Source organism: Hyperolius riggenbachi, chromosome 4, assembly GCF_040937935.1.
Source record: "Hyperolius riggenbachi isolate aHypRig1 chromosome 4, aHypRig1.pri, whole genome shotgun sequence".
Taxonomy (NCBI): Eukaryota; Metazoa; Chordata; class Amphibia; order Anura; family Hyperoliidae; genus Hyperolius; species Hyperolius riggenbachi.
In genome coordinates, this window is record NC_090649.1 from 260,693,233 (window position 1) to 260,710,851 (window position 17,619).

The window sequence follows — 17,619 nt, forward strand, 5'->3', positions numbered from 1 at the left end:
TTAGGGTCTCTGCAATCATTACATGTATGGCCAGTATTAGGAGTTTCTGCTATACTCCTTATATTGGGTATACAAGTAATGCACTCTGGGCTGAAAGGAAAAATGAACGCAAACATACCTTGCTCCACATCAATGGCAGTGATAACCTCAGGAGAGAGACACCCCGTGCCACCCTGCACTCAGGGTGAGCCACCAACTTATGTGACTGGGCCTCAGAACTTTAGTATACAGCATTATGCCTGTAGGATACAGCAATATGCCTGCCAATAGAGATGACTCTGTGTGGCATTAAAGCATCATCATAGGCCCAAATCACATATAAACCGGGGGTGTCCACACTCAAGGGAAATTCAAACATGCCGTCTTATATCGCCAACCCAGGACAGATCAGCAATATCAAGCATGGAAACCGATCCTTCTTCCCACTTTTATGCTTACCCGTTTTTTTGGTTTTCAAGCTCACCTCTCCTCCACCTGGGACATTGTGCGAAAGACCAGCGAGTGTGTGCCTACTCCTGTGTCTAGAGTTCCCTAGGTTCTAATAGTGTACCTGCTCGTGGTACCTCTCAAAGCACTCCCCTATGCATAGGCCAGGCTGGTCAGGACAGCGGGGACAATAAAAACTGGTGTCATTCCTTCTTCCAGTCCTGCTGCAGACACGACAACGTTTTCTTCGGGTGCGTTGACCTGGGGCACACGGAATCTGATAGGCGTAATGCCTACCATGCAGTCGGCTAGTTGCATCTGGGGGGGGGGGGCTGGCACCTCCTGGATACAGGATGTCCAGAATGATCTGTTCCTGAAATTGGAGGAAAGATCCAGTTCTCCCAGCCTTACTGTAGAGAACAAAGCTGTTGTAAACTGCCAATTGAATCAGATAAAAAGACACTTTCTTATACCAGCGTCTTGTTTTCCGGGTAACTAAATAGGGCGCTAACCTCTGGTCATTGAAGTCCACCCCTCCCATGTTGACATTATATTCGTGGACGACAAGGGGCTTTTCAATGACCTTAGTTGCCCGTTGAATTTGGACTGTCGTGTCTGTGTGAATGGTGGACAGAAAGTAAACGTCCCTCTTGTCCCTCCATTTCACCGCGAGCAGGTCTTCAGTACGCAAGGCGGCCCTCTGCCCCCGTTGAAGTCTGGTGTTAATGAGCCGTTGGGGGAAGCCCTGGCGACTAGGCCGCGCAGTGCCACAGCATCGGATTCCTTCTAACTTTAAGTGCTGAAAGAGGGCCACACTTGTGTAATAATTGTCCACAAAAAGATGGTACCCCTTCCGGAACAAGGGTGACACCAAGTCCCACACAACCTTTCCACTGCTCCCCAGGTAGTCAGGGCATCCGACCGGCTCCAATTTTGAGTCTTTTCCCTCATAGACCCTAAAACGACATGTATAGCCTGTGGCCCTTTCACAGAGCTTATACAGTTTCACCCCATACCGGGCGCGCTTGCTTGGGATTTACTGTTTGATGCCAAGGCGCCCGGTAAAGCGTAAGAGGGACTCGTCTACGCAGATGTTCTGTTCAGGGATATAAGCATCTGCAAATGTTGAGGACAGGTGGTCTATGAGGGGCCGAATTTTGTGGAGCCGGTCATAAGCAGGGTCTCCCCTTTCATGACAGGTTTCGTCGTCGTTGAAGTGCAGGAAGCGCAGGATGGACTCAAATCGTGTCCTGGACATGGCAGCAGGGTACAAGGGAACATGATGTACTGGGTTCGTAGACCAATACGACCGCAATACATTTTGTTTCATTAGTCCCAAGTGAAGGATAAGGGCCAAAAAGATTTTAATGTCGGAAACTTGGACTGGTTTCCACCCGAAAGGCTGGGCATACATGCTCTCCGGGTGCTCGGTGATGAATTGTGTGGCTTTACGGTTGGTCTCAACCACAATTAAGTCCAAGAGAACCTGGGGGATGAACAGCTGCAAAAATTCTAGGGCCGTTCCTAGATGAGCTGTCGCCACCTGGACTCCAGACTGGGCGGTGAAAGGGGGCACTACGGGTGCGGCGGAATCAGGGGATTGCCAATCTGGTTGTGCCAGCACCTCTGGGAGTCTATGGGTACTACGGGCCCGTCTTCTTCTTGGTGGCTGCGACGGGGGTACTACTGCACTTGCCACCGTACCAGTTTCAACTTCCATGCTGACGCTCACCACTTCGCCAGGGTCTACGGAAGCACTGGCACTAAGTCCAGGAGATGCTGCGCTGCTGGTGCCTGCCTCACCAAGAAAACTATCAACAGCGCTAGCACCACCCTGCTGCCCTTGAGGCGGATCCTGCGCCACCTGCGGTCTAACGACTTGGGGTCTGGTACGCCTGGCTCTAGCCGGGACCATAGCCTCGTCATCACTATCGGTCAGGGAACCACTGCTTTCTACAGGTTCAAATTCGGACCCGGAAGATTCAACGGATGATTCTTCCCAAAAGAACTCATCCGACTGGTCCATGTACCTGTATACCTCGTCATCGGAAAGCCCCCTTCTTGCCATTTTGGATTGCTAAATTTATGGGGTTTTCCTCCGAGACTACCCAGAAAAAAAGAGCACCTACCTAGCAAAAAGGGAGTATTTGAGAGGTATTGGGGTTGGTGGGAAGTGGGGTCTCAGAGGCAATCAAACAATCACGGGACAATCAAATACAATTACAGCACAATCGACTCCAATCACAGCACAATCAAATCTGATGCACTCGGAAGGTGATGGGGGAGGGTGGGATTGGGTGTGGCGGGAAGTGGGGTCTCAGGCAATCAAACAATCACGGGGCAATCGAAGCCGATCACGGGACAATCAAATACAATTACAGCACAATTGAATCCAATCACAGCCCAATCAAATCTGATGCACTCAGAAGGTGATGGGGGGAGGGTGGGATTGGGTGTGGCGGGAAGTGGGGTCTCAGGCAATCAAACAATCACAGGACAATCGAAGCAGATCACGGGACAATCAAATACAATCGCAGCACAATCGACTCCAATCACAGCACAAGCAAATCTGATGCACTCGGAAGGTGGTGGTTGGAGGTGGTGGGGGGGAGGGTGGGGTTGGGTGTGGTGGGGGGGAGGGTGGGGTTGGGTGTGGTGGGAAGTGGGGTCTCAGGCAATCAAACAATCACAGGACAATCGAAGCAGATCACGGGACAATCAAATACAATCGCAGCACAATCAAATACAAGCGCAGCACAATCGAATACAAGCGCAGCACAGTCAAATACAATGCACTTGGACGGTGATTGGGGGGGGGGGGGGGGGGTCTGAGGTCGATTTGAGGGGGTGGGGGGTTGATCAGGAGCCTGCACGGGGCAGACTGAGTCCTGATCTGATGAGAGGCAGACACAGGGGGTTACTGATCAAAGATCAGTTAGTGATTGCTGGGGAGGACAGATGTAAACAAAGAGCAGGGGATGTAATCAGAAGGGGGGTATGAGGGCAATCGAGGGCCTGGGCAGGTGATCGGTTACCCCCGCGGGGCAGTTAGGGTCTGCTCTGATGGGTGGGGGTGCCGAGGGGTGATGGACAGGTGATAGACAGGTGATCAGAGGGTAAGGTAGCTGTATGCAGATGTATACAGTATACAGGGGGGTAGTCTGGGATGGGGTCTGGGGGGGATCTAAAGGTGGGGGGGGGGATCAGGGGTGACTAGGAGGCAGTTAGGGACCTAAACTAAGGGGCAGCGTCGCTAGTTAGTGGCAGGTGGGGGGGGGTGGGGGTTTTGTAGGGGTGCAAGGGTGCTAGGCAGGGGTCTGCTGGGGTGATCAGGGGGGGTATGAGGCCTGGGGTGAGTGATCAGGGACGCTGAGGGCAAAAAAAGCACTGTGTATTGAATACTCACAAGTGGTTCCTCCTCGCTGGTGGTCTCTGCAACAATGAGACCACGAGGCGAGGAGGAAGCACGTATAAGGCACTTTGTTTACCTAACAAAGTGCCTTATACTTTCTTATTGGCTGATCATGCGGATTCCTCCGCTCGCCGGCGCTGCTAAGTGGCCGGCGAGCAGAGGCAAAGTGCCGGGCTTCCGACTCCCGGCGGAGGATCGCGTCACGGATGACGCGATCGCTCCGCCCATGCCCATACAAGGACCGCCGCATTTTGTCAATACGGCGGTCCTTGCGGCGTCAGCTTCCCGGCCGCCATTTGTCTATACGGCGGTCGGGAAGCAGTTAAGGACCAAGGCATTTTGCGCGGGAAGGGGGTGCGCACGTTTGGGGGGGGTCAGGCGGACGGATCCCGTCTGTGGCTGCCTGGATTGGTGTCCCCCCATGGTGGCCTGTGCCCCCCCTTCTGCCAGCAGCCTTCACTCACCTTCCAGGCTCCAGCGATGACCCGCACGGGACCCTCTTCTCCGGCCGGCATCTCCGTTCTGTCTGACGATCAGTTCCGGGTCGCGGCTTGATGACGTCATCAAGCCGGGACCCGGCGCTGACGTCAGATGGAGAGGAGATGCCGGCCAGAGCGGAGGGGGGTGCCGATCGTCGCGGGAACGGCAGGGAGGTAAGTGGATCCTCCTCTTTTCCCCCCTGCCGCCACCGCTGTCAAACTGATCACTACAATCCGACGGCGATCGTAGTGCTCACGTGATCAGCAGCCATACGCGATGGCTGCTGATCACTCGGGGAAGATGTCGGCTGTCATATGACAGCTTAATCTCCCCCTCCGGGTGCGCACGATCGCGTCGGGAGCGGAAACTGCGGGCCGGCGTAGATTCTACGCCGCATCAGGCTAGAACAGCCACAAGTGTGGCGTAGAATCTAATGCACGCGGTCCCGAAAAGGTTAAAGAGTTTGGCATATAATGGTCTTGAGAGGTTACAAAAGAATCCAGGCCAACTTCTAAGCTGACCATCCACAAAATTGTCAAAACATCATGTGGAGAAACTAGAGGGATACTGGAAGAATGTTTTGTGGACTGATTAAGCTGCAATAAAACTGTTCGCTTACAGTAAGTAAAGAGTGTTATATTTGCAAAAAGGAAAAACACTGCACTCCATCATAATAAGATAGTTATCTCATCTGTAAATCATAGTCATGGGAGTATTCTGGTTCGGGCCTGTTTTGCAGCATCTGGACCTGGATGTCTTGCCAACATTGATGAAACAATACATTCTGATGCCAACACATATAACTGTAAAATGAATCTCAAGACAACAGGTCATGATGTAAGACAATGATCCTAAACATAAAAGTTGTTCTGTCAAAGAGGGAAGAGCAAAGTAGGTGTTCTGGGATTGCCAAGTCAGGGTCCTGACCTTAACCCATTTGAAATGTTGTTAAAAGAGCGATAGCAAGCAGTTCATGTGAGGAAACCATCCAACAGTTACTGCAAACCTTTAGTTGCCGTTGTAAATGCACAAGGGGGTCATACCAAATACTGAGAGCATGATTTACTGTTGTCAACCATAGATATGTTTTTTTTTTAACACATGATTAACCAGCTACCGATTGCCTAACACCGTTAGGCAGTGGGAGCGTGGCTGTTAGGGGACCGCCTAACGCACACTCTCGCGTGCATTCCCTGCTCATAAACAGCGGTGATCTGTTAACAGCCTGCCAGCCGCAATCGGAGCTGGCAGGCTGAATCAAAGGGAAAAAAAAAAGCTATTTACATTTGTACATCGCTGCGATCTAGCGCAGCTCTGTACAGGGGACTCCCTTGTCACTTAACTGTCCCCAGGAGTGGCTCAAAATCGAATCCCTCTCATAGGCTGTTGCCTATGAGAGTTTACTGTAGTGTAAGGATCGCAGTAAGGGCCAATTTAGGGAGGAGGGAGGGAAATAAAAAAAATAAAGAATATTTTATAAAAATACATAAACAACTTTTTAAATTAATAAAAATAAATTAATCGCAGCCGCAGAGACCACCATAAATGCTCCATTAGGGCAAGAAAAGAGGGTAAAATTTATTTGGGTGGTAAGTTGTACAGCCAAGCAATAAATCGTTGAAGTAGCGAAGTGCTGAATTGTAAAAAAAAAACGCTTGGGCCCGAGGGGGAGGGAGGGTTTGTGTGGCAGGGGCGGGATCTGGGGGGTGGTGGTTATAAACATGCGGTCCTGAAGAGGTTAAATATAGTCATTTTTGTTTCATCTACTTTTAGGACTGAAAATCAAGTGTTTTAATTCACAATCATATAAAAATATAGAAACATTCAAGAAAAAAAAACTAGAAAACCACACACACAAAACTCATATGGCAAGTTTCCTATGTATACTGTAGATATACTCTCTTCTTATAATTTGTTGTCCGACTCTCCTGCTGCTCCTGTGTCTCTAATCCATTTATCCACAGCCCCTGAACAAGCATGCAGATCAGGTGCTCTGACTGAAGTCAGACTGGATTAGCTGCATGCTTGTTTCAGGGGTGTGATTCAGCCACTATTGCATCCAAAGAGATCAGTAGGACTGCCAGGCAACTGGTATTGTTTAAAAGGAAACCTCCATATCCAGAGCTGGGCCAAGGTCCTCCAGCACCCAAGGCTGAGACACCAAAGTGTGCCCTTTCATCCCTCCCACTCCAGCCGTCACACACCGATTGCAATTAGACTAAGAAGCGCCCCAGGGCCCCCAACACCTTCATCTCTACTTATCTGGCTTGCAGTCACTGCCATGTATCCCCTTTTCTTATTTCTTGCTGCTTCAAACACAATAGGGGAATGATAGCTGAGCTGAGTGCGCCCCCTGCTACACTGCACCCTGAGGCTGGAGCCTCTCTCGCCTCTGCCTCGCCCTGTCCATATCCCTCTCAGTTTAGGGCACTTTAATAACCATTGTCCATAAATGGTGAAATTGAGCTCAGCTACCATATTCAATTAGATCTCCATTTACTTTACAGTTCTACTAGACCAAATGTATCAGGTTATAACAAAGAATAGTAATAATAATAGTAATGATGAATACCTAGGATAAAGCTAAATTTGAATGATCTAGGTTTACAGCTCAGCACAAAATCAGCAGTTCAGCTGCTGTCAGAAGAGATGTTTGATCTGTGTTGGGTTCATATACCTTACCCTGAGGCTCATTGACCAATATCAAGCACTTCAGGATAGCAGGAAGAAGCAGCTCGGCATCTGCCACATCAATAGTCTTACTTCGCTGGAAAACATCAAGGATGAAAGACAGAACAGAAGCCAGTCGAGTAGGTGGGGCATGACCTTTGAACTGCAAGTAGTTGTCACTATAAAAATAAAATCAGGTCACAAAATATAAAAAAAAACCGGAATGAAACATTGCTCAAAGAGTAGACAAAGAAGTCTCTGTAACAGTCATTAAAAAAAGGCACAGCTATACATATTTACATTATATCTATATCTACCTCTCTCTATATTGTTACGAATCATTCTCAAGGCAGAGACCACATTTTTGCTGGTCAAACAAAAGGAAGCTTTTGTTTGAGAACAAATGAAAGGAAGAATACATTGCAGCACGAAGTATCGGTAACAGTCATCAAACAAGGAAAATAAATCTCAGCTCTGCAGAGCTTCTTACATGTCCTTTGTGCCTTATAATTACCATATATTTCCGACCATCTTATGGCCAAATAGTACAAAGTAGGTGTCCCCCACACATACATGCTGCAGCGTTCTGCTGCCACCAGACACAGTGATCGCTCTCTTGGGCATCACCTGGCTGTCCCACTGTGCCCCGCACCGGGCCTCACCTAATAGACGATACAGGGAACGATGCGGTGGGGGTCAAGTCCAGGGACCGTGCCACTGAGGACACGGGCGGAGCAAAGGAGATGCAGTGATTCGATGTGCCCACTGCTCCATTTGTTAACTGCAGCCAGTGGTCACACGGGTGGTGCCACAGCTCCGGCATTGAGGCTAATCACTCCACTCGTTGAGTAGCAGTGGCCTATCAGAAGTCAGTGGGCATCTTTCCTTTGTTCTTTAAGGAATGGTGCCCACTGACATTTGGTAGGTCACTGTTGCTCAGCGTATGCAGTGATTGATCTCAATGATGGAACTGTGGTCCCGCCTTCGAGACCATCAGCTCCAGTTAAACAGAGCAGCAGGTAACTGAAACCCTGCATCTCCTCTGCTGTGCCCCCTGGTAGAGAAGCATACAAAGGGGACAAAGGATGACACAAGGGGGTCAATCCAGGAGTGGGACGTATAAGTTTAAATTAGCCACAAGGTCAAGCATGACAGCTTGATCCAGGAAGTGGCAGAAGACAGGGCCTGGAGCGAGCAGATGCAGGTGTTTGATCATGTTACACTGCACTAGCTGATCGTGCTGCCTGAAGATGGGACAGAAGACGGATGGACGACCGAAGACGGGCTCGGAGCGCGCTGTTGTGACAGAGGAAGGATTTGCGACAGCTGGATAGATAACTACTTCTGCTACACTTGTAGTTTAGTGTTAGTATGGTTCAGGGTTAGCAAGGCTCCTGGTTAGCAGGGTTCAGTGTTTGCAGGGATCAGTGTAGCTGGAGGGGCGGTAGGGGTTAGCGTAAGGTAGTTAGTAAGCTGGTGGGGGCAGCAGGGGTTGGTGTAGCTGGACAGTACAGTTTAGAAAGAGACAACTTGGGGGGAAAAGGTCCATAAGACTTCCCTGAACTATAAGCACACCTCTGTTTAGTATTTTTTTTCGCTGCTTTTGTACCTCTAAACCCCAGGTGCGTCATATTCCAAACAATACGGTACAACATTTTCTACAATGACTGTTCTAGTACATGTAATGTATTGAATGCAGAGTGCCATAACAGTATGAGCTCTCACCTTATGACTTGCATAACAGTTTTCCTGAGATTGGAAGTGTGTGGGCTTTGAACAGAATCACACAGAGCCAGAAGAATAGGATGACTTCCTGTTGTGGAGGCTTGAGGAGCACTTGGCAGAAACTTCCCAAAATATTGCTCAATAATGGTTTTAAGCTGCTGTTTTACGTAGGAAGCTTGTGCCTGGGGTAGACGAGATATAATGGACAGACCCTGAAATGAAAAATAAATACATTACTATAGAAATGATGTTGAGCTTGAAGAAAACCTTTAATGAGAATATGTAATAGCCTACTGCTAACTTTCTTCTGCAAAATCTGCTTTCCAGGCCACTATGCTAACGCTCAAGCCTAACAGCCAGTGACTTATATAGAGTATGCTGCTCATACCACATACTTCTACCAGCTCAGTGGTGGACAAAGTCAACAGTGGGCCCCTGTGCAGAATAAATGAAGGGGCCCCATGTAAGTGGCCATAATCATATCAGATTATGGTTGGATCCAAATCATGTCGATAACAAACGTACATGAATCTAGGTTACATTCTGTAGGCACTGTGCTAATGTAGCACACATTTCATACTTGTGTATGTCTGGCTCACAAGCAAATATCACTGTTCCTCCTGGGTTACATAGAACAATTCACAGAGAAAAGCCTACAGAATAATCATGCCCTAAGTGTGGTGCAGCTGCATGGGCCCTAGAGGACATGGGGCCCCTGTGCGGCCTATGTTCGCCTCTGTGTAACCAGCTACTTGCAGGAGTGTACGCCAGTCTACTGCAGCCAAAATAACAGCACCACAAACTGACAGTTAGCATTATAAGAAGGGGATAAAATGGCTTTCCACCAGAATATACCTTTTTTTGGGTCCCTTTAAGAAACGAGTCCAAATGCTGCAGGCAGGTACCTTGGAATTCAAACTGAAGGACAGCCACATGCAAGAATATATGTAGGACTATATTCAAATCCAATACATAATAAACAACTAGGGTATAGCACTCGCTCCTTCCAGCTGGGTCACTTGTTTGAATCCCAGCCTAAAGTTTGTGTGTTCTCCCTGTGTCTGTGTGGGTTTCCTCCAGGCACTCAGATTTCTTCCCACATCCCAACAACATACATATAGGTTAACTGTCTTCCCCCTAAATGGGCCTTATGGTGGCCACACACAAAACAATAAAATGATCCGATTTTACAGTAATTCGATAAAAACGATCGTATCTCTCAAAAAAAAACGAAAGCTTTTTCTCAGTCGACCGAAAAATTCGATCGGGTTTCCGTTTTTTTTCTATTTAAATCAATCCGGAATGCCAGATATTTTTCTTCAATTTCTACTAAAGATTGTATGGTGTGTGTTGGATTGTTAATTTAATAAAATATACACACCCTAGCAATTTTCTCTGGAGTTTCCAATCATTTTCATCATAATTGAGGAAAAAATTGAACATAGGTGTGTGGTACATTGGTCAGATTTTTGAAATGTTACAATCAGTCAGAAACATTGATTGCAATTCTTAAATTGAACAGATATTTAAAAAAAATTGTATGGTGTGTGGCCACCTTTAGACTATGATAGACATATGACTATGTTAGGGATTAGATTGTGAGTCTGTCTGAGGGACAGTTAGTGACAAGACAAGACTGTACAGCACTGCCAGCGGAAGAGGTCAGAGCTATATGAATAATACAAATACCTTTAACTCAACCCCCCCAATAAAAAATACTTTTCACTGCTGCTAGTGAAGTAGCTACATCAAATCAAACTGCAAGATGGAACCCTTTTTGTCCTTCACCTCTCCATACTTAAAGGGGAACTGAAGAGAGAGGTATATGGAGGCTGCCATGTTTATTTCCTTTTAAGCAATGCCAGTTGCCTGGCAGCCCTGCTGATCCTCTGCCTCTAATACTATTAGCCATAGCCCCTGAACAAGCATGCAGCAGATCAGGTGTTTCAGACTTTAAAGTCAGATCTGACAAGACTAGCTGTATGCTTGTTTCTGGTGTTATTCAGATACTACTGCAGAGAAATAGACAAGCAGGGCTGCCAGGCAACTGGTACTGATTAAAAGGAAATAAATATGGCAGCCTCCGTATACCTCTTACTTCAGTTCCCCTTTAAACAAATGCCAGGCAGAACATGAACACAGTAGACTTTAAACAAGCTTTGTTGATATAAAGAATATCATTTGATGTAATAGGCTATTGCACATTAGCATGAATATACTATGCAGCCCTGTCACCAGCTTGCCGGCATGTGATCCTTGACAGGATGGCTTTTAACTACTGTGCTGCTTCCTTTACATGACTTTTTCTTAAGGGGTTCCTTCACAAACAACGGTTTAATAACCCATATGAATGAAGAGAGACCTTAACATAAATGTGCACACTAACTGAGCATCCATTGTAATCTTGAATAGGGGTGGAGTGGGATGACCACGTCATTGCTAAACTGGAACAGTTTATCAAGGACACCACAGTTAAATAAGCACAGCGCCCAAGCATTACGGAAGCAGTCATGTGAAGATGGCTTTCCTGTTTAATCAGACTATAGCACAGTATGACATATCTCAATGCTATCAGTGAGAGCTGCCGTGTTATTATGAGTCAAGATTGGTTCACACTAACACCAGACAATGGCCATCAGACAATGTGTCCACGCTGTTTAATAGACTCTTTCAAACATCTGCTGTGGTAATATGTGCTGTGTGAAATTTATGTGGAACAGCCCCCAACTAGACACACTGTGTCTCAGAAACCAGGGCTGTGGAGTCTGTACAAAAATCCACTGACTCAGACTTCTCAGTTTAGGATTCCACCGACTCCGACTCCTCTAATTTGCATATTGTTGTAGATTGAAAGTATGTAACATGAAATTCATCTCTTAACTACCAACGCTTAGGAATTTTAAAGGACAACTGAAGTGAGAAGGATATGTAGACTGCCATATTTATTCCCTTTAGTCATAGACTAAAACTAGGCCTTGGTAAGAGTACTTGTAGGAGGTGCAGACAGGAACAAAGAACATCTATCAGGCCCTAGGCAATGTAACCATGGGTACATGTAAGAGTGATGTGCAGGTACTCTGCAGGGGAATAAGGAGATTCTTCCTCTATTACACATTCTTCATGCACAATCTGAACCAGGTTTATGGGTGGTAGACCACACCTCTGTGTTCAATGTGCACAACATTCTCAGTGGATTCCCTGCAGCTCTTTGGGGAGTGCATATGTAGAGTATAGTACTATTGTGTAACTTAAAGGGAACCTAAACTGAGAGGGATATGTATGTTTCCTTTTAAACAATACCAGTTGCCTGGCTTCCTACTGATCTCTTTGGTTGTAGTAGTGGCTGAATCACACACCTGAAACAAGCATACAGCTAATCCAGTCTGACTTCAGTCAAAACACCTGATCTGCATGCTTGTTCAGGGGCTGTGGCAAAAAGTATTAGAGACACAGGAACAGCAGGAGAGTCAGGCAACTGGTATTATTTTAAAAGGAAAAATCCATATGCTGCTCAGTTTAGATTCCCTTTAAAGTAAACCTGAGACAGATGACGGAGTATGACGTCCCTCGCCGTCATACTCCGCCACCTGGATCTTCTGCTATGGGTCCAGGTACTTGAGCAAGTCTGGCGTAGTGCGCATGCACACACTCCACCACCGGGAGCGTACTACACCTGCGCAGCACTATTGCGCAGATGCAGAACGCTCCTGGCTGTGGAAGCGGCATGCGGCCGGACTGCGCTGACTGGCTGAATTACCAGGACTCATAGCAGAAGACCCAGGTGGTGGAGGTGGACAGCGAGGGACTGATTAGCCTGAAGGGGGCTGGAAGAAGCCCCAGGTATGTATAAAACTTTTCTTTTCATCCGTCTCAGGCACCCTTTCATTCGTAGTCACCAAACCAAATTTTAACAAGATATCAAATTATTTTATTTCATGAGCAAAGAGGTACATTTGCATAAACAAGCATCAACGCAGAATTATTTCCATCTCATTGACCATCTCTATTAGTGACACAGCTACACATCAGGCTTTATTCTTACAGCATAGATGTTATTTAGTGTATATATAAGAGATTCCTGTGTACATATCATATATACACTCACGATCAGATGTGTACAGTATATTTGACTTTAAAAATACGGGGACTGCTTTATTAAAGCAGCACAAGTAACTATTTTTTGATTGGTTTATTTCATTTTTGTGGACTAAGCACAGCTATTACTGTATATAAAAATTATGTATGATGACTTATCTGAGAAATAGATTTTATCATTTTCTATTTTAATTACAGTTTAAATTCATTAGGAGTCGGTGCACCCAAAATTGCTCCGACTCCACAGCCCTGTCAGAAACTGCCCTCTAAACACCACTAATTTGAAGATACACAAGTTTATGTAAACCCTGCCCATTAGTCCAACACAGAATGACACAAACAAAGTCTAGATTATTTCACCAACTGTCTGAACTGCTGTATTGCTCACCTACTTTGATTCTGAGCTTAGAACAAAATAAATACATTACAGTTTCAACAACTTCAGAACTTCAAGCACCTAAGCTAAGAAGTGGTGGGTTGCAGTGTGTATAAAGTACATGTAATAAAGGTGCCAGGAAATTTGGGCGCAGGGTAATGCAGAAAAATGGCTCACTCTGCTCCTGCAGAAGTTCAGGTATGTGGACACACACCCAATGATTACAGTCGGTGAACAGTCAATTTGTCAGAGCACAGATGGAAGCACTTAAATTTGTACTTCAGTCCAGCACTCAATCACAGATTATTCTCTGAAAACTATGTTTCTTTATTTCGAATTCATTTCATAATTCAGTCCATAGTGACATATCATTGCACATATCACCATTAGATGCCAATAACAAATTACAATGGCCAGAATCCTTGTCACAGGTGCACCTTTTCTGCCTGAAACAGAACATAGTGTCTGTCGCCATTTCTTGAACTAACTGGACATGTTAAGGTGATATTGCATTGTTTATGCTGCATAGCACTTTTGCCATTTGTTTGCCAGTTGCACATAAACTGTGACAAGGTTCCTGACCATTCTCATTTGTTATTGGTATCTATTGGTGATGCGTACAACAGCATGTCACTGTGGACTTAATTATGCAAGTTTTGAATACAACATGCATGTTTCAGACAATAATTTGTGATTGAGTGCTGGTCTGAAGTACAAGTATAAAAGTCAAAAATGGTAGATTGCTGCTTGGTTTCAAGATATGTGATATCTTATTGTTGGATTTGTCTTTCTGTATAAATCATCTGGTTTAAAAAGTTATAATATTTCTTTTGACAATGTGCCTGAGATTTCCATTTTTAGGATTGTGCCTTATTAACTACCCCAAGTAGAAGAAAAAACAAAACAAATACTCAGCCTTGTGCTAGTTAAGCAGGCAGTGTTTCACCTGCACCTACAACTATAAAGACAAGGAAATGCAGCCTTCATTGCATGACCTTTATTTGCATGTGCCTCTAGCCTCTGAACTGGTGCAGAGGGTAAAGGATAGCATCACAGGAGTGGAACATGCTTGCATTTTTACAAAGCGGAGAAATCAAGGACCATGCAGGCTCACTCAATAAGTTGTTTTTTTTAAGCAGTCTCCATATATTGAAGTAAGGTGGCAGTCTACCTAGACTTACAGTTCTTCAAAGAAAACACACAGTGACAAACATTTGGTAGTTTAACTTATGTGAGGCTTCTTCCAGTCCCCCGCAGACATCCCGGGCCCTTTGCCATCATTCCCTTCTCCCCCCCATTCAGCTGCAGCGTCTCTCGACTCCACCAGTTATGTGCTGCTGCGTATGTGCCTCCTTGATCGCACTCCCGTAGCCAGGAGCGATCGGCAAATGCGCAGTAGCAATTTTTACGTACTGCACCAGAGGAGAACCTTCCCGCTCATGAAAGTGGGCACATGGCCTGGCGCCGCACATTCAGGGAGCGTGGAACGATGGCAAGGGCACAGAAGGAATGCAGGGGGCTGAAACAAGCACCAGGTAAATTAAACTGCCAACATCTTTTTACTTTAGTTTCCCCTTAAATTCTCAGACAATTAAGGCATCACCCTATGGAAGTGTGGGTTGGCTGAAAGGAACAAGGAAGGAAGGCTGAGATCTGGGGTACATTCCCCAAATCTTAGCAGCGGTCTGTGTCCTGCTCCTTCTGTGGGCCACAATACTCCCGCTCAGGACCTCAGAATGCAGAGTGGCAAGTGCATAATACACAACAGACAATAGTGGGGAACGTACCTGAATGAGGACAGCACATGTGCTATTGGTGGTTACTTTGCAGGCAACCAGGGTTTGCAAGTACCCTTCATTACATTCACACATCACATAACAGCTTACTAACCATAGTACACTATATTGGGCTCTCCAATTATCCTGTATTTCTATATCTTTCTAAAAAGTACCTTGAACTACCAGTTCATCTCTGCAAGCTGAATATTATCCTTTTTGTATGTTTTTTACATTTTTTTTACCTCAGATGTTGTTTATGTTATTCTACAGCTATTCGAGCACTGAAATTAATTATACCCATTTAATACCAGTACTGTTCAGGTATGCTGCAACAAAAAGGTAATGGGGTTAAGAGCCTAATCAGTTGAGGCAAAGCCACAACATTAACATATTACTTTTATTTTCTCTAAAGCACTGACTGTAGAAAGCATGTTAATTTATCCAGTGGTTTAGCTGTATGTTTCCATGTAAAGTCCACATTTTCAAAGTTGCTGAAAGAGGAACATTCTGCTACACAATGTGCCAGCATGTGTGAGACCTTTACCTGGAGAAAAAGAGGCAGGCTCTCCCTTACAGCAGCGAGCATGGCTGGCGGCAAACCCTTATCTTGTTGGAACAAGGCATGTGGTAAAAGCAGGTAATCGATGAGGCGGAAGAGGAGCTGCTGAGCTTTGGATGTGGCCAGAATCGATGCCCAGTACCGCACGAGATAACCTGGAAAGCAGACAGACAAGATAAAATAGCAGCAGATCCTGCACATTCGGCATGCCCTCAGGAGCCAGTGCGACTTATTCTGTATTTAAATCACATTTTGTTTGAAGCCCTGCTAGAACATACGCAGGCAAGACATTAGGAGTGGAAGTCTTCTTGTTCTCAGAGATCTGTTTTTCACATACAGTCTTGCTGAATAAAACACAGCTCTCATGCGCTCCATGCTGCTTCACACAACTGTCACTGCTTGCAAACAACAAATAAAAGCACTTCCTATACAAAAGCATTTTACACGGACAGAAAATTATATCCTACTCACATAAATAGATGCAAATATGCAAAGTAATGATTACCTAAAGACAGTGTTAAATATGAAAATACAAGCTAGCTTCTAAACCGCACATATTTAGCATCACATCTCCTATAATACAAAAACCTTACAAACAATGCATTACTGGGCATTAGTGGGGAAACTCTTTTCCATGCAGAAGTCCACTGACCTAGCAATAGAAAGCTGTGCTGGCAAATGACGCGTATGAGAGGAATCGGCGCAGGAGAATTGGGCGCAGGATACAGCCGGTATGACTTATCCTGCTCCTGCACAAACTCCCATTGCTTTTACATACTATTCCCCCTCCAGGCCGCCATGGATGGTAGGGAATGAAATAATTCGGCTTCCAGCAATTGCTGAAGGCCGAATTATAGTGTTTTACAAGTAACTTTAGCTCCATCTTCTGACGGCGGCGACGTTACTCACTGCTGCGCCCAAGTCTCCTGCGCTGGAATGACAGTGTTCACAAATGACAGCCGCCGCTGCATTTTATTGGTCCATTTCCCTGCTGCATTAATTTGCCTAACATTAGCATCCACTAAGGACTATAAAGGTGCCTATACATCAGACGATGTATGGGCAGATCGACCAAGAGACAGATCTCTCTTTGATGGAATCTGATTGGAAAGAGATCTGTTGGCTGCCCATACACCGCAGGCCGATTCCCGATTGATTCCAGCATGAAATCTCTCGGGAGCTGGCCTTGTGATGCCACATTAACCCCAACCCCCCCCCCCCCCCCCCCCCGATGCAGTATACTTTATCTCTCCATGTCTACCGATGGCTCCATTTTCATACACGCGCCCCATCCAGATATCCCACGCAGTTACCGCCGGGCACCCGATCGATGAGTGGCCCTTCATTTTGCAGCATATGCGACTGAAACTTGCAATCAATATCTGCCCGAACTCGGCAGCATCGTTGATCGGAGATGCTCTTGGTGGCACCAATTTTCATCTGATTCGATAATGATAATCATTATCCAATTGGAAGGTCGATTGGCCATCAAGTCGCCTGATGTATGGCCACCTTAAAGAGAAACCATAACCAAAAATTGAACTTCATCCCAATCAGTAGCTGATACCCCCATTCCCATGAGAAATATTTTCCTTTTCTCAAACAGATCACCTGCAAACCGACAGACATCGCAATCGCCCGCAAAACGACCGACATCGCCATCAACTGCAAACCGACCGACATTGCAATCGCCCGCAAAACGACCGACATCACAATCACCTGCAGACCGACATCACAATCACCCGCAAAACAACCGACATCGCCATCACCTGCAAACCGACCGACATCGCAATCGCCCGCAAAACGACCGACATCGCAATCACCTGCAAACCGACCGACATCGCCATCAACTGCAAACCGACCGACATCGCACCCGCCCACAAAACAACCGACATCGCAATCGCAAGCAAAACGACCGACATCGCAAGCAAAACGACCGACATCACAATCGCAAGCAAAACGACCGACATCGCAATCGCAAGCAAAACGACCGACATCGCAATCGCCCGCAAAACGACCGACTTCGCTATCGCAAGCAAACCGACCGCTATCGCAAGCAAACCGACCGACATCGCAATCGCAAGCAAAACGATCGACA

At 46.2% G+C, this 17,619-nt stretch overlaps 1 protein-coding gene across 2 annotated transcripts in view; it reads right to left on the reverse strand.

Moving 5' to 3' along the window:
* Positions 1-17,619, reverse strand: part of MMS22L (MMS22 like, DNA repair protein) — a 129,726-nt gene that overhangs the window by 10,931 nt on the left and 101,176 nt on the right. For both annotated transcript variants that reach the window (XM_068231208.1, XM_068231209.1), the window contains exons 19-21: positions 15,507-15,676; positions 8,714-8,925; positions 7,001-7,167 (exon numbers count right to left, since the gene is read on the reverse strand). In XM_068231208.1, the coding sequence (XP_068087309.1) occupies positions 7,001-7,167; positions 8,714-8,925; positions 15,507-15,676 (549 nt within the window). The remainder of the gene's footprint in view (positions 1-7,000; positions 7,168-8,713; positions 8,926-15,506; positions 15,677-17,619) is intronic.